General features: G+C 48.0%; 3 protein-coding genes and 1 long non-coding RNA gene across 5 annotated transcripts; 3 read left to right on the top strand and 1 right to left on the bottom strand.

Moving 5' to 3' along the window:
• Positions 1 to 1130: 1130 nt before the first annotated feature.
• LOC124695955 (FBD-associated F-box protein At5g56370-like) lies at positions 1131 to 3383 on the top strand. Its single transcript, XM_047228755.1, has 3 exons — positions 1131 to 2069; positions 2160 to 2306; positions 2687 to 3383. The coding sequence occupies exons 1-3, from the start codon at positions 1176 to 1178 to the stop codon at positions 3113 to 3115; spliced, it is 1470 nt and encodes a 489-aa protein (XP_047084711.1). The 5' UTR covers positions 1131 to 1175; the 3' UTR covers positions 3116 to 3383.
• Positions 3384 to 3808: 425 nt separating this feature from the next.
• On the bottom strand, positions 3809 to 6634 carry LOC124695931 (probable calcium-binding protein CML21). 2 transcript variants are annotated; one of them, XM_047228740.1, is made up of 5 exons: positions 6491 to 6634; positions 5817 to 6063; positions 5293 to 5492; positions 4808 to 4982; positions 3809 to 4141 (listed from the first exon to the last, which is right to left on the bottom strand). In XM_047228740.1, exons 2-5 carry the CDS (start codon positions 6010 to 6012, stop codon positions 4038 to 4040), a joined length of 675 nt encoding a protein of 224 aa, XP_047084696.1. In that variant the 5' UTR covers positions 6013 to 6063; positions 6491 to 6634; the 3' UTR covers positions 3809 to 4037. The 2 variants fall into 2 exon arrangements, with proteins under 2 accessions (XP_047084696.1, XP_047084690.1); XM_047228734.1 differs by having other exon boundaries at positions 6496 to 6634.
• A 6003-nt stretch (positions 6635 to 12637) lies between these two features.
• Positions 12638 to 18560, top strand: LOC124683914. Its single transcript, XR_006996859.1, has 4 exons — positions 12638 to 12703; positions 12803 to 12885; positions 18264 to 18358; positions 18462 to 18560. It is a non-coding gene; the product is annotated as an uncharacterized LOC124683914 (long non-coding RNA).
• A 3048-nt stretch (positions 18561 to 21608) lies between these two features.
• LOC124660121 lies at positions 21609 to 24299 on the top strand. Its single transcript, XM_047197915.1, has one exon. The coding sequence runs from the start codon at positions 21609 to 21611 to the stop codon at positions 24297 to 24299; it is 2691 nt and encodes an 896-aa protein (XP_047053871.1).
• The last annotated feature ends 3199 nt before the right edge of the window (positions 24300 to 27498 follow it).

Here is a 27498-nt window from a genome sequence, read left to right as displayed (position 1 = left end):
TAAAACTGTGAAGTTTCATAGCAAAACCGTGAACTTTCAGAGCAAAACCGTGAAGTTTCAGAGCAAAACTGTGAAGTTTTAGAGTATCTGGGCTGAAAACTGTGAAGTGAATGTTGTTTTTGTCTTAAACTACTGCTGTACGTTGGATGGTGGTTGGACGTTGGATTTGAGGCTGCTGGGTACACGGTGACATGCCGTTTGCATGTCACCTGATCCCTGTCCCTCCTCCCGACCCCATTTGCGCTTCCTCCGTCTCCGGGCATACCCCGGCCGGCTCCGGCGAGCCCTCGCGCCGCCGCCCAGCTCCCCTTCCTCTCTCTATTGCACCCCGTCGAACCTCTGAATCGCTGCCCCACCACAAACCCTAGCCGCCCAAGATCCCATCCGTCACCGGCATGTCCCCTCCGCTGCTGCCTCGTCTCCCACACCACCGCCCCATCCCTTCCGTTCGCCGTCCTTTCCTGCCTCCGCCCCCTCCCGCATCCGATAGACAGATGCAGCCCTTTTCTCTTCCTCATTGGGGGATGCATTCTCTTTCTCTCCCTCATTGGTGCATGCAACCCCTTTCTCTTCCTCATTAAATAAAATTATGCCTTAGAGGTGAGGATTATGGGACAAATAGTTTTTGAAAATATGCCTTACACTCTAGGACGGAGGGAGTACCTTCATAGTGGGTAGTAACTTATATGTGGTGTCATGCATTGTGTCATTTACTATGGTGTAGACTCATCTTGTCTTGGGGTGTGTGATGTTATGGTAACATAGCTAGTTACCACCTCACTCTCTTTCTTCATTCATTGTCATGCCATGTCACCAAAATATCTTGGGTTGTGTGATGTTACTAGCTAAGTTACTCCCACCATGAGCAGTCTTACAAAAGTGAACGGAGGGAGTAAAAGCGACCAAGTCTCGACCGACCGGAAAGAAGTCACGTGTCCGTCCCGACGAAACAACGCAGCGAGAAAACAAAAAAAAAAGAAAAGCGGACCCACGTCCGGAGGGAGGGAGGGAATTGATGGGTGGGCATGCAATTGAAGTACGGCACCTGGTATGCCTCCGCCTCCGCCTCCTGCACGGAGGAAGCAAAGCAAAGCAGATTATTCTGTTAATAATAAACTGTACCACCAAACTACAATAGCAATCCTGATCAGATCAACCGGGGTTCCAATCCAATCATGGAGTCACGGCCGTCCAAAGTCGGCCAAGATAGAGATCGAATCAGCGCATTACCGGACGATCTCCTCCTCGCAATCCTCGAACGCCTCACCCTGCATGAGGCGGTCCGTGCCGGCGCGGTCTCCACGCGGTGGCGGCACCTCCCGCACCAGCTCTCGCGTGTGGACCTCGACGTCGATGACTTCCATGGCAGGGCGCCGGTCGAGAGCATGGACGCGTTCGCGGGTGCGGTGTGCAGGTTGCTGGATTGCAAGTGCGACTGCAACAGCAGGCGTTCCATCAAGACCCTCGGCCTCCGCTTCCACCTGTCAGCCCCTAACCTGAGCTCCATCGGCCGCGCCGTCGAGGACACCGTGAGCCGTGGCCAGACCGAACTCCTCGAGTTCGAGGTAGTTCCGCCTACATCTGACTCTGACCTGACAGCCGTCGGGCGCACCGAGCTTGGTCAGCAATTCATGTCCTTCTCTCGTGCCTGCCCCATCGCCTTCCGGTGGCTCACCGACCTATGGCTCACGAGCCTCGACCTCGGGGACGCCGACCTGCCCAGCCTCATGGGCGCTTGCGATAAGCTCCAGCACCTCTCCTTAACATCCTGCAGGTTCGGTTGGCACTCTGCGCTCGAGATCGACGTGCCCAACTCTGCAATTCAGAGCCTCGAATTCGTCCGCTGTAGTTGCATGCGGATCGAGCTTGTTTCTCTGCCAAAGCTGACGCATCTCATGTGCGAGTCTTGGAACTCCTCGGCTATGTACCTCGGCTATGTACCTCAACTTCGCTCGGTGATCCTCTGTTCTCATGCAGGGGTGGGGCAGGCGCCCTTCGCGCTCAGCGAGTGCCTCACAACGGATGTCACGAGCCCGTCGCAGCTGCATCTTAATTTTAGCTGCCAAATGGTAGTCTCTTTAATTTCTACTGCACCCTACATACAGTATGTTATGTTCTTCTCTACCGATTTAATCTCTGCGTTTGTCTTCTTCCTGCAGATTTGGATTAAGCCTGAACATCCGAAACTGCTCACTCCTATATTCCGCAATCTCAAGGATTTGTGGCTTTGGCATATCTTTCCTGAGTGTGATCTCAACTGGACCCTGTTTATCCTTGAAGCTGCACCTGCCCTGCAAATGTTTATAGTAAGTCTGCTAGCTCACCTTCCTGTAAGTCTGTTACCTTATATGTTTACTTTTATTTGAAAAAGAGCAAATCCTTGCCATCTGCTTCGAGTAATAGTGTAGTACACATCACCCGCTTTATTACAAAGTATCATGGTAGAAGCGAACAGCTTAACACTTACCAGTAATATATACAGCTGTAACTTGATAGGAATCGCTGAAGCATATGCATTTGCCTTAGTGTATATGGGGTTTTGTTCATGCAAATTCCTCCAAACACTCTACAGGGAATCTCAAACTTTAATACTAGTGTTGATCGATGATGCGATTTTTTTTTTGGCAAAGATATATCTGACTCAACTTTTGCTACATTGTTTTCTCTTCGGTGTCCATGCGTGAAGTTAAGCCGGGCTCGTCATTCCTGCGTCAAAACGTCCGAGCTCAGTGCCGAGAAGGCCAACGTGGTGTGGGAACCATCCAAAGAAATGAAGCACCTGAACTTAAGGTTGCTCGTGATGATAGGGTTCGAGGAGGAAGACAAGGTGACAAACTATATAAGGTTTGTCATGGAACGAGCTGTGGGGTTGCGTGGAATCATGTTGTGTGGTAGTAAAACTTGCGAGGCATGCAATGCCATCGACCTCGAGTCCCCAACAAGATATGAGGCGGATAAAGCCTGCAGGCGTCGCATTAAGGAGCGACTCACACATGGATCCTCTTCGTCCGTGAAGATAATTAACTGCGATCGAGATGGAAATGAACTGGTAATAATTAATCTCATAGATGAAGTGCTCAAAAGTCACAGCTGTTGGTGGAGTGATAGCGTATGAGGGTCAATCAGTCGCAATTTACTTTTATCTTACTTATATATAGGTAGCCAGGAAATACTTTAATTCATGTGGTGTGTTGACTGCAGTCGTCTCTTAGGAAACATTTATGAAAACATGTAGATACAGAAAAACATTAGCATGGCCCTGATGGAACTTTAGTGAATATTTATGAAAACATGTAGATACAGAAAAACATTAGCTTGGCCCTGATGGAACTTTAGTCGTGCCGATTCGGACCTACCTTCAGATTATAAGCCATTTTTATAAATCTTAGGCTCACTTTTCGTTTGTTCAATAATGATCTGTTGTGAGAATAGGAAAAGGATCGTCAGACGAAATCTGATTACTAAATGGTGCTACCATATTTAAGTCTGCAATGTCGAAAACAATCTGGTACAATGTCACGTCAATCTGAGTTCTGAGAGACTGGATTTAGCTCCACTCTTTCGCCATATCCAAACAGGCAGGTACTTGCTTTAGCTATTTTGTGCTCAAGAAGTGGCCCAAAGAATCAATGTATGTACTCTAGTAATCTAGTACTTCCTCGGATTCATATTACTTGACACTAATATAGATGTATCTAGACACATTTTAATTATAGATACATCTATTTTAGTGGCAAGTAATATGGATCGGAGGGAATACTTATATCCACAGATACAAATAACACATTTTGTAGGAGCTGGTACACAGTACAAAACAACAATGAATACAAAAGAACAAGTTAATGCAGGCGGTTTCTTTTGTTTACTTCATACTTGTGCATTTGAGGTGAAACTGCCACATACACTGTACATACAGGTGTTCACACAAGTCAAATCTATTCTATTTGGACCATGATGAGTCACTATATTAACAAGAGGATAAACAGCCATACAACCCAATAACATCAGCTACTCTTCAGCTATCACTTCCACATCATTCATTCATCCTCATCCTCGTTTTCACCAATTCCTACCCAGCGAGTGAATGCAAACAGAAATTCCTTGAAGGTAACCATCCCATTCTTGTCCCAATCCATCTCCTCTAGTACCATGTGAAAAATGGACATATATTAGCTAAGGAGAAGAAAAAAATAGAAAACTTGCAGAATAACAGTGCAGATCATCCACTTTAAGGTACAAGATCTAGCAGCTGAGTAAAAGGCAAGGAATTCAAGAATACAAAGTATGTTTACAGCTAATGCTGTTAAAAAGGCGGCGTCACGTAGCTATATTTAGTGCACATTTAGTTTGCTTCATCTGTGGGAACGGTAGAAAGTGAGCATGAGAAAAGGCGAACATTAGAGAGCTAGTCATTTTCCTGAGTAGGCGTGTCTGCCTTTGGAAACAACTCAAGGGAACTAACTCATTAAAAACGTGGCTAAAGGGGGACCGATCCCACCCTTCACAGTACATTACTATTTAGGTAGGAGATGAGACCTATCCACAATTTTTTTCACGAGGGTAACACCCCTGGATTCAAACGCGGGTGGGCAAGTTCACCACCGTCAGCTCTACCCACCAAGCCAGCGCTCGGTTCTCAGGGAAGTAACTCATTTGAAGAGCTCTTTTGTACGACATAACGTTTTTTTTTCTTTCATTGAACAACACAACATAAGAGGAAAGATTATGGTGGCTCACAAGTGTCTTGATAGTGGTTCAAAGAAAATTGAATGTCAGTAGTTTCCGAATAAGAAAAAGGAGAACTCACCAAATCTTTTCATGGCTATACGGCCTGAAGAGCGTTCTCCTGGTATGCTCTCATTTATTGCTTGAATCATCTCATCCTTACTGACGTACCCATCTTTATTCTTATCCAAGAAGACAAACGCATCAACTAAGGTCTCAAAAGTTGACTCGAGATCCCCTAATCCCATCTTTGTCTTCTGTGTATTAGGTTAAGGGAGCAGTACAACTCGTAAGAGATAAAAACGAATACTGCATAGAGAGTAAGAATATTTGAGACATACCATCTACGAAATCTTTAAATCAGGTGATAATTTGTTTTGTGGAAAATGGTGTTCTGTTAGCTTAAGATACTGCAGTATCCTCCAACTGTTGGCAAGAAGCAAAAGAACCAGCATAATAAAAAAATCATATTTAGTTGACATAGCCCTCTAGCAATGATAACGATGCGATACCAAATTAACAATAAGAGAAGGATCGGCCTGTTGGTGTATAAAGTATGAAGGATACTGCTTCCGACGCGGCCGGTTCATTGAGAAGATAAACAAGGCATAGAAAGACAATGAACTCATTGAACTTCATGCCCATATCTTCATTTATGTCACAAGCTTCAAAGAGATCGCTTATCTCCTCCTCCGCGAATGAGATTTCCAGCTTCTGAAAACAATTCTTCAGTTCTTCTTTATCAATTTCACCATTTGAATCTTCATCTGAGAAAGGTAGGAAGCAAAAGAAGACAGTTCTTCAGCTGTTTGATATACACACACACACAAAAAAAAAAAGCATAAAGTAATTGTGGAAGTGCTACATATTTCCGCAGTTTTATAACGCCACTTGAATTCAACAATTTTATTGACAAGAACTAGTGAAACATGATTATGTACTGATCCACTATTCCACTTCCATTTCAAAATTAGTAAGATGACTACCGCAACTGTCTTCAAGCCAAGATCACTATCGCAACTCACTAACTATGAACATAGAAGGACAAGGAAAATGACTAGAACACAAAGAAACAGGGCAGCAGGGCTCACCGAACTGCTCAAAGATAGCCTTGCAGTTCCTCAAGCCCTCGTCGATTCTTGGGAACTTCATGATGATGGTGTTGAAGGACTTGACCGAAGTCCCGTGCGCGGCTCTCTGCCGCATGGACTCCACCATCTTGCTCTCCAGCTTGAGGCCATGCGAGCCCCGCTTGGTCGAGTCGAGGCGGCCAAACACGCCCCCCATGCCGGCAATTCACTCGGTGTCGACAACTGGATAGACACGGAACAGTAGCACCTGTAATGAGCAGTGCTTGTCAGCTTGCCACCCAGATCTCAAAGCACGGCAGCTGCTTCATGCAGTATAATATTGGGTTCTGCAAGTAGTTGGAGCCAAACTCAGCCCGCCCGCCCGCCGCTAATTAGCAACATATCATCGACGAGTCACAGCTGACAAGAGAGTACTTGGTAGCAATATAATAATCGACGCGAATACAAGCTAACATGGGGAAAAAGAAAACCTAAGCAAAAGAGCCCACCGGATTCCGCCTCCCTACCTAACCACCAACCCGGCCCTGTTCAGCTGTCGCGGACAGCCGAACCATCGTCTACCAGAGAGCGAAGCTTTGGGCGCCTACGGCCTACGCAAGCGCTAGACGAACAGGCTAGGCACAGAACATTGCAGAATCAAACCGCGAGGGCGGATTAAGAGCAGAAGGGCTTGCCTTGCCTGGGGCTTGGAGGATCGGCGATGCGGGCGAGGTTCGCCGGCGGGGCGAGGTCCGGCGAGCTCCAGTCGGCGGCGGGGATCGACGAAGTGCGATTTGGTTCTCCTTTCCGCCGCTTGGGGATTGTTCGAGTGTGGGACGAGGGAGAGAAGCTTTCCTTTTGGGTGCTGGTGCTGGTGAGGATGGGCGAGAACGGCGTGACGCGGCGGCAGCGCGGGCCCACGAGGGCTCGGTGTGACTGACACGTGGGGCAGGAAGGAGTGGGACCCAGATGTAAGGGAGTGGTACGTGGAGCGAGGGGTGTGGTGGCTCGGTTGCGTGGAGAACTGGAGATCGCCGTGACTTCGGGGAGATGACACGCGTGCCTCGTGTCCGGAAGAGTCAACCTCAGACCGCTGTCGCCTCGCTGTCGCCGTTTCCATTTCTTGAATTGTTTTAGGCACCACCTAGCAACAGCATACCGTCGGACGGGAAATATCACATCGTACCACTTTTCAAAACACACATGTAGGAGTACAAGATACTAAAAAGTTTTAAAAAATCCGAGTGTTCAGAAGACCTGTGACCCGTGTAATTTTTAGGACCAATTTCAAAATGCACAAAGAGAAACAAAAAAAAAAAATCCATATGTGAATACTATCATTTGTGCTTTTAGTCTTTTTTACACTATCCTTGTTTGTTTTGTCTTTTATTGTTTCTTTGTGTATTTAGAATCTGGTTCTGGACAATTTAGGGATTGCAAACACAGTCCGGCATATGATGCTCAACAAACCCACTTGCGTACCAAGGGGCAAGGCGTATACCAAAGAATGTCTTCCGTCATGCACGCCGGGTTAAGGGCGAACGTTAAAAGGTCATCAAACCTCCTCTTAAGACCACATGGTTCCCATTCCACCTACATCTTACCACGATGATATCGATATGAGAATACAATTGAGCTATGGAAACAACTCACGCCCTTAAGTGGCAGCACAACTCATCACAAGTTATTTAATCTACCAAACTAAAATCAGTCGCTAGAATTGGACAAGGCCATAAACGGAAGTCGGTACCTATAAGGTTTTGAAAGGTACAGACGGACATACGAGCTAATCCCGTCACAATTGGATGCATGCGTAGATGGGTTAACAAGATTATCAAGAACAATACCTTGTTCTTGAAAGTCAGCGGCACGGAAGTTCCAAGAACAGGAGGCAAGTCGTCACGAGCATGAGGCGGAGCAACACCACGTTAGAGCTCTCGTAGTCTCATTGTTGCCACGACGTCAGAGTTCTCGCCATGCCATCTCTCGCCGTGGGTCTTGTGCATGTTTTGTCGCCGCCTCTCGCCACAGATCATGTGTGTGTTCCGCCGCCACTGCCTCAACATGCAACAGGAGAAGCTCACCCCACCCCAATCTAGCCACTCGCCACGGGCAGCTCGATTGCTCCTACGGCTGAGGTGTGGTTCTACCCTAGGGTCGAAAGGTACGGGTTCACATTGGACCTAGTTTTTTCTGGATCGACCCCTTTCCCTATTGGTAACAAGTTGCAGATCAGATCCAGCGGGTCGGTGGGCTGAAACAAACTCGTTGAATCATAATCAAAATTAAGCCCAGACTACCAAACGCGCCTTACTACGTCATACCGGTTCTAGAAAGATTCATAGAATTAGAAGAACTTCTTCTCTTGGACGAGATGATAAAAAAGAAACTAAAGACAGATGCACAAAAATCTCCTATAGAAATACACAAACTAAAGACGCGTGCACAAAAATCTCCTATAGAAATACACAAAGAAATAATGCAATTGGTGAAAATAGATAATGAGGATCGTCTCCACATCATTTTGCATTTCTCGAGAAATATAATTTGTCTAGCTATTCATTAGCTTTTTTAAAAAAATCAATAGCACATATATTCATAGTAACAAATAGTACATGGTAGAGATACATGAACTGACTCCAACGATTATAAAATAAAGTATCACAGATAGTAATTGAAAGATCGAGATGTCGCCTAGAGGGGGGGTGAATAGGCAATTACAAACTCTTGCGGATTTGTCTTGTAAGAATGCGGAATTAAACTAATGTTTAGTTTACAAGCACAAACCCTAAATATGCTAAGCTCAACTAAGTGTAACAATGGCAACTAGAGCTAAGCAAGATGGGCACAAGATATATGTAGCACAAGTGATAGCAAGATATATGTACTTCAAGCACGATGGCTATCACAAGGAAAGAGAGCTCGGGTATAGAAATAACCGAGGCACGCGGAGACGAGGATGTATTCCCGTGTTCCCTTGCTTTGCAACAAGGTACGTCACGTTTGGAGGAGTGGAGGTCCCACGAAGGATTCCCCGCGCCACGAAGGCTCACCCTATTCTCCGAACCGCACCCACGAAGGATAATGGCCCTTTCCTTATGGTTAGCTTTTCCTCCGCTCCGGAGATGGCAAGCTCCACAACCACTTCACAAGCTCCACGAAGGAGAAGCCCGGGCCTCTTCACAATCTTCTTGAAGAGATCACCGGAGCACCAACCGCCAAGCCAACTAGGAGGTTTCCCTCCAAGAGTAACAAGCTCACGGTCTCTCACTCGAACTAATCGTGGTGGAGAGCTCAACACAATGCAATGATGCAAAGCAAGAACACTAGAGGTGTTCAAGTCCTTCACTCTCAAATCCCACCCAAACAACAAATGCTAGGATGAGATTGGAGAGGAAGAACAATGGGGAAAGTCAACAAAAGACTCCAAGATCTGGATCCCAAGAGATTCCCTCACTTAGAGAAGAAATGGATTGGTGGAAGTGTAGATCTAGATCTCCTCTCTTAGATCCCTCAAGAATGAGCAAGAATGGTTGGAGGAATCAAAGGGGAGAGCAAGTTCAAAATGCAACAATGGAGGAGAGAGAATGGAAGAACTAACTCAGCCCAAGGTGGAAGAAGGGCTATTTATAGCCCAAGAGCAAATATAACCGTTGGGGAAAAGTTGGGCTGAGTAAACCGTCGGGGAGGCCGGTCAACCGGGCCTGGGACCGGGCCGTCCGGTCCAGGGCCCGGTCAGACCGGGCCACAGACCGGACCAGCCGGTCCAAACCGGGCGGCAGACCGGACCACGACCGGGGTCACTTTGCGTCTTCAGGAGGTCATCCGGTTGGCACCCGGTTGGCGCCCGGTTGCCGACCGGTCGACCGGACGGCACGCCGAGCCCGCCGGTTGGTAGGCCGGCTGACCGGGCGGCAGGCCGCGGAGCTAGTCCGGCGCACGGGCCGGTCCGACCGGGTCCCAGACCGGGTGAGCAGGAAAACATGTTTATACAAAAACTGTGATAACTTTTTTGTCCGGACCCCGATTGACATGAAACCAATTTTGTTGGAAAGATAACGACGAATAGAAACCAATTTTGTTGGAAATATGGAGACTCCTCACAGAACATTTTTAGATGATTTTAGAGAGGGAGTCTCCCACCGTCAAGAAACGGTGAAGACGTCCAAACTCGAAAACGCAATAGAAGATGCATGCGGATTCCGTTTCGATGAACTTGGGCTTGTTGTAAAGCTAGCAACAAGCTCAAGAACCTCACACAGAGAAACACCAAGAAGCAATAGGGAAATGCAAAGTATGCAAAGGATTGAGCTCCCTAAGACGATGCGATCAAGTTACCCAACCGAAAGCCCCTCTTGATAGTGCGGCTATCTATCCTATAATCCGGTCTCCCAACAACCACCTTGAGACCGGTAAAAGGAAAACCTAGCAAGGCCATACCTTTGCCTTGCGCATCCCGCTTGATCTTGATGATAGCTCTTCAAGCTCCACTCAAGCCGGAATGCCTCACTTGATCATCGTCGCTTCGTGAAGACTCACAAATGCTCCCCATACACCATGATGGGAAAGCTCTATTGATGCACATCTTCACATGTACATTATCACCAAATGGACGGCAAGCTTCAAGCATGTGATCCACTTGAGATGCTCATCTTGAACTTGCCCGACTTAACCTTGTATCTTCTCATACTCTATCGTACTATCTTGAGATGTATATAGAGAATTTTTCACTTGGAATCAAGCTCTCAAGATCTTGATCATCCATTGCTTATCATATAAGATAGAGTATGGCTAATATTGAGTTCCACATAAGAACTCCATCTTCATTTCTTCTTCTTGATCATATCACATATATATCTTCAAATCGATGATCTTGATGCCAATACACAAGGTGTATATTTATCTTCATGGCATCCATACTTGAATCCAACACATGGAATACAAGAAGTACCTATAGAATATTCCTTCATATAAACTCAATGAAAACATTAGTCCATAGGGGTTGTCATTAATTACCAAAACCACACATAGGGGCAATATACCCTTACAGTAACAAATCTTCGAGGTCTTCAAATTCTTTCTTCTTCTAGAACACAATCTTATACTCTTCTAAAGGCAGCCAAAGATAGATAATGAACCATAAATCTGTAAATACCGACGAAAGTTCTCTAATAATCTTTTCAGCCGCAATGTTAAGGCTACGTGCACGCACGCAACCATTAAAGCAGTCATTCAACATCAGCAAGAGTACCAACACCAGTATGTCAGAGAGTAATAACCGACTAGCTCTGTCGTCGTCGATGGAGAGCCGAGAATACGAATCACCATTGTCGAGGACGTAGCAGCCAGGATAAAAACTGCGAGGATAATCCTTCTTCCGGCAACAAGGACAAAAGATCCAAAATTGATATGGCGAAGCAAGATCTGAAGGCCCATACGTAGAAAATTGTAATCGTTCAACAACACCATTGATGTCGGAAGAAGATCTCGTCAAACAAAAGGCCGAAGATCACTTATTGTAGATGATACCATCTCCATTGAGGAAAAACCAACAAGCAAACGACTATCAAAATTCTAACATATCTAATAAAAATAATATTTTTATTGTAAACTCCACGTATAGATCGGGTTCCCCACTCCTCCCGACGGCCGGCGAAGCCAACCGAAGGAGGAGCAACCGATCTATGGAGGAGGATAGGATGAACCGGAGGCGGCTATTCATAAGCTTTTTTTTTCCTCTTCCCGAGCGAACCAGAGCTAGCCGCGGCCGCCAGAAGCTGGACTCTCAAATCAAGCACGGGCCACCGCCGCAGCGAGCTCACCGAAAACCAAATCGAGCCCGACGCCACCCCAGCTACCAGCCGCAGGCACAAGATCGCCATCATCGCAAGCAGCCTGCCGCCGCCTCGAAGAGCTTCCCGTCGTTGTCTCCAAGAGATCCCCGCCGCCGCCTCGAAGACCTCTGATTTTTTTTTTCCGTCTGGCTCACCCTGCTCGCCCCCGACTAGGGTTCCCACGGGGAGGGCTCGAAGTGGAGTTTCTGGTGCGGGCCGGCTTGCGTGAGGAGCGGCCGGTGGCAGAGCTTGGGGCGGAGGAGAAATGGAGGCTGCCGGCGCGGCCGCAGTCACCGATTCCCATCCAGTGCTCCGTTATGGTGCTGGTCTCGCGCCTGTTGGGATCCGGCAACACGGCCGCAGTCACTGATCCTGTCAATGGCAGTGGTAGCCTCTCGGCGATTTACACAAAAATAACCCTTTGTTGAAAAAAACGCACAAAATGACCTTCCGGGCAAACTATTTCACGTCTCTAACCCTTTTGTGTGGCGCCCTTCGCAAGGGCGCCACACCTGTCTATGTGGCGCCCGTGGGAGCGGCGCCACACATTGTCGGCAGACAAGCTCGAGCCGCCACGTATGACAGAATGTGTGGCGCCCTTGCGAAGGGAGCCACACAGAAGGGTGTGGCGCCCTTGCGAAAGGCGCCACATAGAAGGGTGTGGCGCCCTTGCGAAGGGAGCCACACAAAAGGGTTAGAAACGTGAAATAGTTTGGCTGGAGGGTCATTTTGTGCTATTCTTACACAAAAGGGTTATTTCTGTGTAAACGGACTAGCCTCTCAAGGCCGCCTGTTCTGGTCGTACTGCAAGGAGACAATTAGCAGCAACTCTCAGTGAATGAGTTTTATCGTGGCATATTTTTCATCATCACGGTAAGCTGATGCCAGAAGCTAATGCTAAAAGTATCAACCTCTTTCTTGGAATGGACTTGATAGATAGTTCAGCTGGGAGGGCTGAAGACAAAATCATCGAAGATCCCAAGAGCCCTTTGACCAGAGATTCAGAGATGCAATGCAAATGGATCAGTGGGGTTCAGCGTCCCGTAACAAGGAACAGATAGCTGATGTATAGATGTATGTACTTCGTTCCTTTCTTGATAATGCACCTGTGACAAATACCTACTTCACTCCTGTTCTTGATAATCCGTTTAATTCATGTTATTTATTTTTCAGGGTACTCATAGCTGGTGGGTGTTTTGCTTGGGCAGCACAACCGATTTATTAGCACGAAGAGGCCCAGCAAGAGACAAGAAAAGGTAATGATACTTTGTGGTAAATTTGTTTCCATAGGGTTATCATATACTCAACTCCGCCTATGTTGTCTCAACATAGCCGGTCCCAAGCCCGGGTAAAGGAGGAGGGTTGTGATAGGCGAGGCGAGCCAACGTAAAAAACCCAGCCACTCTTATGGAGATGAAACCCAAAGGAACCTCGTTGGGGCGTAACCCTCTTAGCGACGCGCCACATCGGAACCCGGGTGTGGTGTCAAATGGGCAAGGGCCGGGCCGTCACCCCCTTGGTGACGCGCCGTATCTTGATCTGGATACGGTGATAAGTGAGCAAGGGTCGGGTCGCCGCATCCTTAGTGGCGCGCTGCACCGACGCCCCGGTGTAGTGAAAAATGAGCAAGGGTCTCCGCATTTGACTCGACGAGTGCGGAGGGTAAGGAAGTTAGCCGAGCCTAGGAGGATACGCTTAGGTAGCTGGAACGTAGGATCCCTGACGGGTAAGTTACGGGAGTTAGTTGATACAGCGGTGAGGAGGCGTGTTGATGTCCTATGTGTCCAAGAGACCAAATGGAAGGGACGAAGGCGAAGGAGGTGGAGGATACCGGTTTCGAGTTGTGGTACACGGGGACAACTTCAAACAAAAATGGAGTAGGCATCTTGGTCAATAAGAGCCTCGAGAATGGAGTTGTGGACGTCAAGAGGCAAGGGGACCAGATGATCCTTGTCAAGCTGGTTGTTGGGGACTTAGTCCTCAATGTTATCAGCGCGTATGCCCCACAAGTAGGCCATAATGAGAGCACCAAGAGGGAGTTCGGGAAGGCCCGGAGGACTTGGTTAGGAGGGTACCTATTGGTGAGAAGCTCTTCATAGGAGGAGACCTCAATGGCCATGTGGGTACATCTAACACGAGGTTTTGAAAGGGTGCATGGGGGCTTTGGCTATGGCATCGGGAACCAAGAAGGAGAAGATGTCCTGAGCTTCGCTCTAGCCTATGACATGGTCGTAGCTAACACCCTCTTTAGGAAGAGAATCCCATCTAGTGACGTTCGGTAGTGGTCTACACTCTAGCCAGATTGATTTTGTCCTTTCTAGAAGAGAAGACAGACGCGCTTGCATTGATTGTAAGGTGATACCCGGAGAGAGTGTTGTCCCTCAACATAAGGCTGGTGGTTGCTGACTTTCGCTTTAGGATCCGTGTCCAGCGGGGTAAGCGCGCCAAAGTCGCTAGAACAAAGTGGTGGAAGCTCAAGGGTGAGGCATCCCAGGCTTTCAGGGAGAGGGTTATTAAGGAGGGCCCTTGGGAGGAAGGAGGCGATGCAAACATGATGTGGACGAGTATGGCGACCTGCTTGCGGAAGGTCGCTGTAGAGGAGTTTGGGTTGACGAAGGGAAGTAGAAGGGAAGCTAAGGATACCTGGTGGTGGAACGATGAGGTCCAGAAGGTTATTAGGGAGAAAAAGGATTGTTTCAGATGCCTATATCTGGACAGGAGTGCAGCTAACATGGAGAAGTACAAGGTGGCGAAGAAGGCTGCAAAGCGGGCGGTGAGTGAAGCAAGGGGTCGGGCGTATGAGGACCTCTACCAACGTTTAAACACGAAGGAAGGCGAAAGGGACATCTATAAGATGGCCAAGTTTAGGGAGAGGAAGACGAGGGATGTCAATGAAGTCAAATGCATCAAGGACGGAGATGATCAGCTTCTTGTGAAGGATGAGGCGATCAAGCGTAGATGGCGGGAGTACTTTGACAACCTTTACAATGGAGAGGCTGAGAGCTCTACCATTGAGCTAGACGACTCCTTTGATGATACCAGCATGTGCTTTGTGCGACGTATTCAGGAGTTTGAGGTTAAGGAGGCGTTAAGGAGGATGAAAGGCGGCAAGGCGATGAGTCCTGATGGTATCCCCATCGAGGCGTGGAGAGGCCTTGGAGACGTAGCGATAGTATGGCTAACTAAGCTTTTCAACCTCATTTTTCGGTCAAACAAGATGCCCGAAGAATGGAGGCGGAGTATTTTAGTACCAATCTTCAAGAACAAGGGGGATGTTCAAAGTTGTACTAATTACCGTGGAATCAAGCTGATGAGCCATACTATGAAGCTATGGGAGAGAGTCATTGAGCACCGCTTAAGAAGGTTGACAAGCGTGACCAAAAACCAATTTGGTTTCATGCCCGGGAGGTCTACCATGGAAGCCATCTTCTTGGTACGACGACTGATGGAGAGATACAGGGAGCAAAAGAAGGACCTTCATATGGTGTTCATTGATTTGGAGAAGGCCTATGATAAGATACCTTGGAATGTCATGTGGTGGGCCTTGGAGAAACACAAAGTCCCAATAAAGTACATTACCCTCATCAAGGATATGTATGATAATGTTGTGCCAAGTGTTCGAACAAGCGATGGCGACACTGATGACTTTCCAATTAGAATAGGGCTACACCAAGGGTCAGCTTTGAGCCCTTATCTTTTTGATTTGGTGATGGATGAGGTCACAAGGGATATACAAGGAGACATCCCATGGTGTATGCTCTTTGCGGATGATGTGGTGCTAGTCGATGATAGCCGAACGGGGGTTAATAGAAAGTTAGAGTTGTGGAGGCGAACTCTCGAATCGAAAGGTTTTAGGCTTAGTAGAACTAAAACTGAATACATGAGGTACAGTTTCAGTTCTACTAGGCACGAGGAGGGAGAGGTTAGCCTTGATGGGCAGGTGGTACCGGAGAGAGACACTTTTCGATATTTGGGGTCCATGTTGCGGAAGGATGGCGATATCGATGAAGATGTGGGCCACCGAATCAAGGCTAGCTGGATGAAGTGGCGCCAAGCTTCAGGCGTACTCTGTGACAAGAGAGTGCCACAAAAGCTAAAAGGCAGGTTTTATAGGACAGCTATCCGACCTGCGATGTTGTATGGCGCTGAGTGTTGGCCAACGAAGAGACGACATATACAACAGTTAAGTGTAGCAGAGATGCGCATGTTGAGATGGATATGTGGCCACACAAGAAAGGATCGGGTACGGAACGACGATATACGGGAGAGAGTTGGGGTAGCACCGATTGAAGAGAAGCTGGTCCAACATCGTCTCAGATGGTTTGGACATATCCAACGGAGGCCTCCGGAAGCGCCAGTGCATAGCGGACGGATAAAGCGTGTTGAGAATGTTAAGAGGGGTCGTGGTAGACCAAACTTGACATGGGAGGAGTCCGTTAAGAGAGATCTAAAGGTTTGGAATATCGACAAAGATTTAGCCATGGATAGGGGTGCGTGGAAGTTAGCTATCCACGTTCCGGAACCATGACTTGGCTTCGAGATCTTATGGGTTTCAACTCTAGCCTACCCCAACTTGTTTGGGACTGAAAGGCTTGGTTGTTGTTGTTGTTGTAGGGTTATCATATACTCATGTGTCAAGTTACACTGTTATTATTTTTTTCACATGAGAAATCCATATTCATTTATCTGCTAATTTAAAGATCTAGCGCCCGAGTAAAATATTCTTTTATTTACATTATCCTGCATTGCTGTTCAAATTTACACATTTATAGGTTTCCTATTGACCAGTAATTTAAGGAAGTTCATCTGGGCTAATATGAAACGATTCTGGCACATTGCTACAAAACTCTGATCTCGAGCTACATGGCCAAAAACAAGACAGCACGTATTGTATGTGTTTTTGGTTTGGTTGTATGCTCTATTCTAAATTCTGGGTAGTATTGAATGTAATACGAATTTTGACCCGAAAATCAAATTAACCTGACGATTTGGTCAATTAGCATCCCCACTCCTCCCCCAACGATTTATGAAGGCCTTCGTGCTTCTTCTACTCCCGACACTGAGGGAGGCAAAGGCCTTCGTGCGTAGTGGGGTGAGGTGGTGATGGCAGTCCATGGCTTTGCTAGCTCTGACGCCTGTGTATTGAGTTGCCTGGCTGAATTGGCGGGCAGAGATGACAGTTTCAGTACAACGGAAGTTAGCTGTTTATTGTGACATGTAGCCGCTGAATGAACTATAGCATGCTTTGTGCATATCCACAACATAGATTTTCTCTCCCGTTGCATCGCACAAGCATTTTTGCTAGTATTATTAAAAAAAACACATATGCCGCGTCGGCCCAATCAACATAAACATAGGCCCTACCCTATAGATCAGGCACGCTTGCGCAATGCTTATTCAAGTTGCGCGCAGAAATGCGAGTAGAAATTTTGAAAAGAAAAAAGTTTTAATTTCTCTTAGCTCATAGGTGTAGATGCACCTAGTGTCCAAAAAATATCTTTTAAATTGTTAACAAAATCTGAAAAAAAATCGAAGTGTATACTCGGACATTACACAAAATTTCACGAAAGTGACTTTTTTGTGGCTTGTGCAAAAATATAATTTTAGGTGCTCCAAAGTAACTTCTCACGAGATTTTTTTTGTCTTTTTTACACAGCCCATAATCATTTTCCACAAAATATTGTGTGTGAACATAGCATGTTGGAGTGTACACCGAGAATTTTTTTCAGAATTGTTTGACATTTTGGAATACATTTAAAATAACTTTTTGTAATATATGTATTTGATCTATAAGCTAAATCGCCATGTCCAAAATTTTAAACCTTGTGCTGGGTGTCAACTAGGCAATTCTCGGTCAACAAACTACGCACTTGTTGTTCAAATCCTTGGAACTAAAACGTACCAAGTAGAGGAGGACGGCTCAAGTCGTTGAGTCACACCTACAGGGCACTGGATCTGTCCCATTCTCCCATCATGATCCAGTCCACCCTCCACGCTCCACCCTGTTTCAAATGGGACTTGATCATGCAGCAATCAAAGGTTTCAGCAAAATTAAGCCATTCACTCCACCTGCTACACAGTGTCACTCACATTATAATACTACTCTGTACGTATGAGCACATCATCGCAGGCGGATCATCTTCCTCCTAGGTCCTAGCTCCTGCTAACAAGCTCAATCGTCTAAAAATGGTGCCACCACTACCACAGAAGAATCCTAACATATCCACTCACCATTTCTGCTTCCTTCTTCTTATGTCCCCCACCACCTCTCCGCGGCTGTTTCCACAAATTTCTACTCCTCCGCCTGCCCCTCTCTGACACTCGCCCGCCACACCGATGCCGCTAACGCCCTTTCACTTGCCCGCTCCTTCCAAATAGCAGCGTCGATTAAAACCGATCGGACGGAGTAAATGTTAATATGATTGTAATCACCGTGATCTGGTTTGATAAGATCGGGGTTAAGTTTTTTTAAACCAAGTTGTACGTACCTATGCCGCTTTAGCCCCAATCAACATGAATATACAATGATGTGCCATATGGGTCCAGTGTCAGATTGTCATTTCATATTTGCAACGGCAGTTTTTTCCTTTAGAGGATTTGCGCCTTGAATCTTGTTTTGGTTTCAATTATGCAGAATCTATATATATTCGAGTTTATGAGGATATGAGGATAGGATTGATCTACTCAGGGCTGCTATTGTTGGGCCTGCTGAAATTTTATATCATGATGGTATGTTCTTCTTTGATGTTCACTTTCCTCCTGAATACCCTCGATGTCCACCGGTATGTTCCAAGATGCAATCTGGTAACAAAAATCTATTCAATATGCACAGAAAGTTCATTACCGTTCAGGTGGAGTTCGGATAAATACAAACCTCTACGAGAGTGGAAAACTTTGCCTGAACACTTGGTTGGGTTCTGGATCTGAGAAATGGGGAAAGTCAAAATCCACCATGCTCAGGGGCGATCACAAAGGAAGATAAACAGAATGTGTTGCTTCAACACTTCAAGGGCATCATGGGCACTAAGGCTCCTCGTCTCCTGAGTCTGGATTGGGAGGGCTTGAACTATCCCTCCCATGATCTTTCCGACTTGGACGCTCCCTTCGATGTCGACGAGATTAAAGACGCGGTCTTCTCGCTTCCATCCGTCAAGGCGCCTGGCCCCGACGGCTTCATCGGGGCCTTCTTCAAAGCGTGCTGGGACCTTATAAAGGCTGACATTACGGCGGCTATCCTTCACCTGGCAAATCTGCGTGGAGGCTGTGCGAGTCTCATCAACTCGGCCAACATCATCCTCATCCCGAAAAGACCTGATGCGGCCGGGCTTGCGAATTACAGGCCTATCAGCCTTATTCATAGTCTGTCCAAGATCTTCTCCAAGCTTCTGGCTAATAGGCTCGCACCGATTCTGCCCGACATTGTCTCCAAATGCCAAAGTGCATTCGTCAAGAAGAGGAGTATCCATGACAACTTCCTTCATGTTCAGAACCTTATCAAAGAATTACACTCCTCCAAGACTGCCTGCCTCTTCCTCAAGCTTGACATCTCCAAGGCTTTCGACTCCGTGGGATGGGCTTACCTCCTTGAGGTCATGCGTGCGCTGGGTTTTGGTCAGATATGGAGGGATTGGGTCTGCATGTCTTTGGCCTCGGCCACTTCGCGGGTTCTCCTTAATGGAGAGCCGGGCACGCCCTTCCAACATGCAAGGGGCCTTCACCAGGGGGACCCACTTTCCCCCATGCTGTTTATCATTGCCATCGACCCGCTGCAGCGCATTCTTCAGCTTGCTACCAACCGCGGCATCCTAGGCCCCATTAGGTCTCGCACGACGCAATGCAGAATCTCGCTTTACGCTGATGACGCGGGCATTTTCGTTAACCCGATCAAGGAGGAGATTCAAGCCATTTCTGCAATCCTGGACTGCTTTGGCAAGGCTAGTGGCCTTGTCACGAACGTTGCCAAGTCTGAGGTGTTCGCGGTTCGCTGTGACGGGATGGACCTCAACGACATTATGGCCGGCTTCCCCGCGAAGATCATGGCCTTTCCGGGCAAGTATTTGGGGCTGCCCCTGCATTTCCGTCGTCTCCGCAAAGTGGATATCCAACCTCATATCGACAAGATGCGGGGAAGCTGCCGGGTTGGTTTGGCAAGAATTTGGCACGTCCTGGCAGGATCATCCTTGCAAAATCTGTGCTCATGGTCACGGCCGTCTATCACGCCACGGTTCTTCCCCTGTCTAAATGGGCACGAGACAAGATAAACAGGATTGCGAGAAACTTCATCTGGGCTGGGGATGATGCAGACCATGCCTCCGGGGGGCACGCGCTAGTGAACTGGAAGACTGTGTGCAGGCCAAAAGAGTTGGGAGGCCTCGGCATGCCGGACCTCGAACGTACTGGGCGTGCCCTCACGCTGCGTTGGCCTTGGCTTCAGTGGACTGACCCTCAACGGGCCTGGGCGGGCTCCAAGCTTCCCATGTGACGATGCCGACATGGACCTTTTTAGGGCGGCTACGAAGATCACCATCGGGAATGGGGAAATTACTTCCTTCTGGTTCGACTCTTGGTCTGATCGCGGGCCCCTAAGATTATGGGCTCCTGATCTCTTTAAGGTGGCCACCAGAAAAATGAGATCCGTCGCAAAGGAATTCCTCGAAGACAACTGGATTCTCTCCATTGCTTCCCTCACTACTCCGGTACAGCTGACGTAGTTCTTGGAGGTCTGGAATGTCGTGGCGTCCACCCATCTGAATCCGGATATGACTGACTCCATTGCATGGAGTCCGAGCCCCCAGGGGAGTTACTCTGCGGGATCCGCTTACCATCTCCAGTTCCTTGGCAGTTTCCCCAAGTTCGACGCCGCCAAGATTTGGCTTGCACATGCGGAGCCGAAATGCAAGATCTTTGCATGGCTTGCCCTCCATGCTAAGCTTCTCACCGCCGACAACCTCGCCATTTGTGGTTGGCCACATGACCCTGTCTGCCCTCTGTGCTTATCTGCCCACGAAACGGCGTCCCACCTCTGCAAGGATTGTCCTTTTACCACTGCTATCTGGAACACCATCCACCACGACGTCGACGACAACCATGCAACGCACGGCACCTCCTTCATGTCCATCAACGACTGGTGGGACAACATCATCGAAGGCAAATCGGTTGCGATTAGGCGAAACCTCAGTGGACGCTTCCTCTATGTCATCTGGAACGCCTGGAAAGAAAGAAACAGATGTATCTTCACGGGACATCGTCTCACTTACATCGAGGTGGCTGCTATCGTCAAGGAGGATATTGCGCAAAGACAGCGGGCTTTTGCGCCTGCTAGAGTAACCATCCCGGCTGAGCCCGACTAGGCTCTTTTGTTTTTGGTTTACCTTGGTGTTTTCCGGCATGTTTTACACCGCAATCTAAACATGCCATCTTTGTACAGTGTGTGTTTTTCCCCCTTGCTTATATGAAAAGGCAGTGCTCCTGCCGGTTGCTCCAAAAAAAAAAATCCACCATGTTGCAGGTGTCGGTCTCCATCCAAGTTGCGCGAGAAAATCCGAGTAGAAATTTTGAGAAGTAAAAAAATTCGAACCTTATGCAGGGTGTCAACTAGGCACTCAATATTCACAGTCATCAAAGACGGCACTTACGGCTCAAATCCTTGGACTAATAACGTACCAAGTGGACGAGGACGGTTCTAGTCATTGAGTCGCACCTACAGGACAACAGTCGATCTGTCCCATTCTCTCATCATGATCCAGTCCACGGTCCACGCTCCACCCTGTTTCATCAAATCAGCCTAGATCGTGCAGCAATCAAATGATTCAGCGAAGTCAAGCCATTCACTCCACCTCGCAGCAGTAGCAGCAGCATGATCCGGTCCACGGTCCAGTCTGCTACAGAGTGGCACTCACATTATATGAGCACATCACGCAGGGTCGCAGGCGCATCATCTTCCTCCTATCTCCGGGCTAACAAGCTTAATCGACCAAGAATGGTGTCACCACCACCATTGAAGAATCCTACTTACTTGTGCACTTACCACATCTGCTTCCTTGTTCTTGTGTCCACCACCACCACCCTCTCCGCAGCTGTTTCAACCAGCTCCTACTCCTCCGTTTGCCCCTCCGTGGCACCTGCTTCCGACCGCCACGCCGACGCTGGCGACGCCCTTTCTCTCGCCCGCTCCTTCCAGGTATACGACGGTTACTTCTCAGGCGGCGCGGACAGCCTCTTCTCCCACGACGATCAACTCCACAACAACTACCGCTCATTTTCCCTCTTCCCCGACAGCGCGAGCCGCACCAGCGACCCCGCTCTCATCCACGTCGCCGCCACCCTCACCCTCACCGGCCCCCGCAGCATCAGGTATATGAGCCATGGACGCCGCCGCAATCACACCTTCGCCCAGTCCATCTCTTTCGTCCTCGACGGCTACTACTCCTCCACCTCACTCCAACTCTGCATGGTTGGGACGGGCACCGAGCTCGCCGCCAACAGCTCTAGTCTAAAGCAGTACTTGGATGTCACCCTCCGCCTCCACGTGCCCAGTCCTTCCAGCCTCACCGATCCCTTCGTGACTGGCACTCTAGATGGCTCCTCCGACTTCAGGGCCATCCATCTGCTCGCGTATGCCGAAGGGGAAGATTACCGGTACGGCGAGCGCGCCACCTGCAGCTTAATCGAGGTGCAGCAGCCGGCCACGGGCTCACTTCAGGCGCTCGAGGGCAACTTCGCATGCGAAGCCTTGAGAGAGACCTCTTACAGGCTGCTGGATCATCGCGGTGGCGGCCCGGCCAAGCTTCATCGGATGCACGTCAACCGGATGCAGTGCGGCGCGGACGGCGCCGTGCACGCGTACATGGTGCTCTCCAACGACACCCGGTCCGGAAGGCGTGGCTACCGTGGCCGTGGGTACTACCACCACATGGTCAACGACGAGGCGATGGTAGCCGAAGGGCACTGGGACTCAGATCGGAGGATGCTCTGCCTGAGAGCATGTTGGGTGGTGCGCTCCCGGCCGTCAACTCTGGCGGTGCTCGAGTGCGGCATCGGGATGAGCTTCTGGTTCCCGGCCGTGTGGACGGTCCTCGAGCGGAGCACCGTGGCCGGCGTGCTTTGGAGCTCCAGTGTCAACATTGGCGCTGGACCGATTTCTGGCGTGATATCGGCGTTCAGCTTCGATGACCACAGAAGAAACCTCTCCGACGTGACGTACAGCTACAACGACACGATGCTTGAGGTGGCGAAGAAGCAGTATTATCTGAATATTAGCAAGGGGAAGAGAAAAGGTTCGTTCCCAGCCCAGGGTAACTATGCTTACCACGACTTCAGGCTTCAATTTTACATGAAAAATGCGGGGACCGGAGACGCCTACCCCGTCACGATGGGCTCGGTGATGCTAAACGAGGATGGGTTCGTCGCCGATGATTCCTCCTCCTCACGGCCAGCGGTGGTTGACGACTTGCTGAGCATCAGCTACGACATACTCCATTATGCGCCTCCGCCCAAGAATCAGGTGAACGTGTCGCGCTCATACACCCTTGAGGAAGGACGAATCTCAGCAGAGGGTGTGTACGATCCCAAGAGGGGCATCCTGTCCATGGTGGGCAGCCAGGAGCACAGCGGCTCAACGGACTGCGAGATATTGATAACCGTGCAGTTTGCCGCTGTGGGTGACAGAGCTGAGGGACTCGGCAGCAAGGGAACAATCAAAAGCCTGAGGAACAGGACCGACGGCCTTTTCTTCGAGAAGATGGACATCACCCTTTACAGTATGTACCCAATGGAGGTGTCGGAGGCGATATCGAGGATGGACCTGGAGAGCGTCATGTTGGTGATCTCCTCAACGTTGTCGTGCATCTTCACCATCCTGCAGATCCTCCACACAAAGCGGAACCCCAAGACAGCTCCGGCGATGTCGATCACCATGCTCGCCGTCCTCACCTTGGGGCACCTCGCCCCTCTCGTGCTCAGCTTCGAGGTGATGTTCCGGAGCAGAAGGAGCCAGTACTCTCTGTACTTGATGGATGGCTGGCTGGAGGTGAATCAAGTGATGATGCGGGTGCCTACACTGATCGCCTTCCTGCTGCAGCTGCGCCTTCTTCAGCTGGGGTTGTTCGGCCGCCTGAGATCGGGCGGCCACCAGAGCGAATCCGTTGGTACACCGTCGGTGGCCGTGTCGGAGAGGGTCGTGCTGCAGGTGTGCCTGCCACTGTATCTTCTCGGAGGAGTCCTTGCCGTGATCTTCCACATGATCAATGCCCACTCTACTGCAGGCGATGTTGTTCTCGTTGGTGAGGATCCGGCGACGCTATGGGACGACCTGGTGTCGTACGCGGGGCTGATACTGGACGGCTTCCTCCTCCCTCAGGTCATCCTGAATGCGTCCGTGTCAGGCTCCAAAGTTCGAGCGATTTCACCTTGGTTTTATATGGGGGGCAGCGCGATCCGAGCGGCGCCTCATGTGTATGATGTGGTCAGGGGGCGTATCTTGGAGCAGCTAAGCGTGAGGCTCACCAAGGTATACGCGAGCCCTCGTGTCGACCTGTTCGGTGTCGCGTGGGACATCGTTATACCCTGTGGAGCAGCTTTGCTAGCCACGGTCCTATTCTTGCAGCAGCGGCTTGGGGATGCCTCGGAGAGACGGAGATCAGGTGGTTATGAGATGGTATCTCACAGCTAACTTAAGTAGTAGTAGTATGTAACTTTGTTAATGCCAACAATTATCCTACTGCACTGAAGTCTCATCTCGGATAACGCTTGTGTGAATAAGAACGGAGCAGATCAAACTTTCTTCTCCCAAGCATATCAGAATGCCAGCTGTTGCTTCGCTCAAAGGCGATTCTGTGAAGGTCAAGAGATAGCTCAAGCAAGAGGCCTGAAACGATTCATTCGCAACTCCCAAACAACAATACAAACGATGTGTTATGTGAAGGGTTTTGCTCCAGTGTCCAATACAATTTGATCTCGAAAGCCTACTGTGATGCTGATGATAATGCAGGGTTCCTAGCAGTTCTGTCTGGGTTAATGACCAGTGGTCACACACTCACACTAGAATTCTACAAACCTTGGAATCTACAAGACCAACGTGAACATGATACTTATATGACTTGATTCACAGGTTCAGTAGGTAAGTATACAACAGGGTCAGCGCCCGTGAGTGAGGTGTGTTTCTGTCGGTGAATCATCGTGTTCCTAGCAGTTCTGTCTGGGTTAAACTGAGTATTCAAAGTTAGTCAAGACGACTTTGTTCTCTTGTCCTGAGCATGGCCCTGGATGCACAGCCTAAAGTGCTGGGTCAGCTCTCCCCCATATCATGCCCCGCCTCTTCCATAGAGACCTATTTTTCCTCTCCTTTGAAATAGTGAGTGGTTTCCGCGGAGCCCCTGCAAGGTGGTCCGTTAAGCACTTTCAAAAAGCATTTGAATTGCGCCGCATTCGATTTACCCTCTCAACTCAGGTAAAAATCGTATTTCCCGATCTCCAAAAATTTGTATAAAAAAATTCGCATGAAAAGGACACACGTACGTATGTACATGCCAAATTTCGCACTGAAATTCAAAAATATGTAGCGTAGGGAAAAATGACAAGTTTACAATGAACGGAATGCCGTAAGTTTCAGACAAGCCTGTAACTTACTGCACGGACATCATGTAACTTAAAAAACACTGTAAGTATAATCGACTTCGGAACTGTAACTGTTCTAATCATGTTCAGCAGTACCTAGATTCTAAAAAATTCCTTTATTTTCATCGTACCCGTCATGGTGGTGTTCCAGAGCTCTCAGCGTCAAGCTCTGCAGTTTGGGAGGAAATGATCATTTCAGCTATTTGTTCTCTTCGAAATATAAACTTACTAATTTGAATCCAGCTATTTGTTTCAGCAGTAAGCAAACATAAAAAAATGCAATTGACTCCATCCTATTTGACCCTATCATAAGCTTTACCTTCTAAACAGATCTTGTCTTCCTGCTGCCATAAGCTGAAAAGAAGGGATGCTTAACGGGATTGTACAGAAAAAAAAATACTAGTAAGATCTTGTTAAGTTGTAACATGTGATGTGCCACTTTAATCCTTGGTTCATAGCAATTACGTGAGTAACTAAAAGACATGTAAACTGAAGAAATAAATTTACCTTATGCTTATGATCAGAAACCCCTGGACGCTCGCCTGAGGATAATCCATTACTTGCTGCCCCCAAGGAAGGACGCCTTCCCCAACTCTCTCTATTTGAACTTGTGTATGGGCAGCACTCCTCATTTTGTGCTTTATCCCAAAATGGAGAAGAACTTCTGATCAGTAAGATTGCAAGATCATTTCTCAGAAAGTAAGCCAGTGAAAGTTTACAGATTGGTACGTTTCAACATCATTTCGCGGAAAGCATGAACGTTCAATGGCTATTTTCCATCTAAACTTTACATGCACCGATCTTTTTGTTGAAGAGTGGGTGCTTGATGAATTCGGCACACTAACCATGAACATGATACACGGAGGAGGTGTCAATTGTAGTACAATCATATGTTCCTTCCATGGCACACTCTTCGCACTCCATGACAGCAATTAAAGTGCTAGCTGCTTGGCTTTAGCAGTAGGATATATATTAAACATGCAGTTTATCTGAAATTAAATCGACTTGGGGCCTGTAGAGTGACATAACATGCGAGCATACCAGTTGCAGGTGTATATTCCATGCAAATATCTTACCCACTGAAAAATAATAACCTTATTCGAGGCGAGCTAGGTAATGACATAAAGCGTGATATTACTATGCTTTCAACTACTTTTAAGCTCGCCGTTGTTGCTAATTCAAGATTGCAAACTATGAAAAGTGATATATATATCCTACGCAGTATATAGTTTTATAAAGGTCAGTTGCAATTTAAACAACCTCGCTGATGCTATTATATGCATGTCTCGTGCTATTATACTGCTGAAGATGCCGAATGGTACCAACTGGACATTGGATCCGGCCCGTTCTCCCATCATTAATTCATGATCTAGTCCACGTTCCACCCTGATTCAGCAAATGAGCATAGATCGTGGGAGAAGCGTTTTTCTGAGCATCGACCCAAGTGTACATCATCCCTATGCCACAGTACATTCACTCAAAGATTTCTAGAGATTAGTGATTCCCTGCCATGGATTTGCTGTGCGTGAAGTTGACCGTGGAGTCCTAAAATCCTAAATTGACTGGGTCCCGATCGACCAGCTTGTCCTTTTCTTGCCATTGTTTTCTTTTGGTGGCAGAGAGTGTGCAGCCATGTGCGAGAGAAGACAGAGCTTGCTGCATGCGTTCTCTTCCCGGAAACTACAATCCGCAACTAGTTGTAGGTGCAACTCTTTTTTTTTTTACATTTTGAGATTTTGAAAAATGTAAACTGAAATAATGGGGTGCGTCCGCAGCTAGTTGCTTTCCGGAAACTACAGAAAACAACTTCTCTCGGAGGGCGATTTCGCGGAGAAAGAAATCAGATTTTAACGGGAAGGAGTGAGAGGAAGTATCCGAGAGTAAATTTTAGTGAGGATCTCTGGAGAGATAGACAGCTCTTGAGAGAGAAAAAGATTCCGTGCAAGAGAGAAGAGCAACAGCTAGCATGTGTCTGACTTCTCCTCACGTACTCCCTAGGCAAGTTAATTGAATGATACATATATGCGTGTGTAGCTGAGTATTGTATAACTTTTCTCGTTGCAGCAATGAAATGTTTCAGCAAAGAGAATCTTTGGAGAGAGGGTGAACGTCGAGTCACGAGTCCACCCTGCTACAAAGTGCCACTCACATTACTTATATCATCATCTTCTTCCTAGCTCCCATCCAACAAGCTCAACCAACCAACAATGGTGCCATCACCACCACCCAAACTCCACTGTTATCAGATGTTAGCA

The sequence above is a fragment of the Lolium rigidum genome, chromosome 1 (assembly GCF_022539505.1).
Source record: "Lolium rigidum isolate FL_2022 chromosome 1, APGP_CSIRO_Lrig_0.1, whole genome shotgun sequence".
Lineage (NCBI taxonomy): Eukaryota > Viridiplantae > Streptophyta > Magnoliopsida > Poales > Poaceae > Lolium > Lolium rigidum.
Note: the sequence above shows the minus strand (reverse complement) of the source record. Positions and strands in the feature narration are given on the sequence as shown.

Excerpts from the sequence above, each read along its gene's own strand:
- LOC124695931 (XM_047228740.1), bottom strand. The coding sequence starts at position 6,012 with ATGGGGGGCGTGTTTGGCCGCCTCGACTCGACCAAGCGGGGCTCGCAT. Across the intron at positions 5,493-5,816 it reads GGCTATCTTTGAGCAGTTCG|ATGAAGATTCAAATGGTGAA; the intron begins GTGAGCCCTGCT and ends TACCTTTCTCAG. Across the intron at positions 4,142-4,807 it reads TATAGCCATGAAAAGATTTG|AGGAGATGGATTGGGACAAG; the intron begins GTGAGTTCTCCT and ends ACATGGTACTAG.
- LOC124660121 (XM_047197915.1), top strand. The coding sequence starts at position 21,609 with ATGGTGTCACCACCACCATTGAAGAATCCTACTTACTTGTGCACTTAC.
- LOC124695955 (XM_047228755.1), top strand. The coding sequence starts at position 1,176 with ATGGAGTCACGGCCGTCCAAAGTCGGCCAAGATAGAGATCGAATCAGC. Across the intron at positions 2,070-2,159 it reads TTAATTTTAGCTGCCAAATG|ATTTGGATTAAGCCTGAACA; the intron begins GTAGTCTCTTTA and ends TTCTTCCTGCAG. Across the intron at positions 2,307-2,686 it reads CTGCCCTGCAAATGTTTATA|TTAAGCCGGGCTCGTCATTC; the intron begins GTAAGTCTGCTA and ends CCATGCGTGAAG.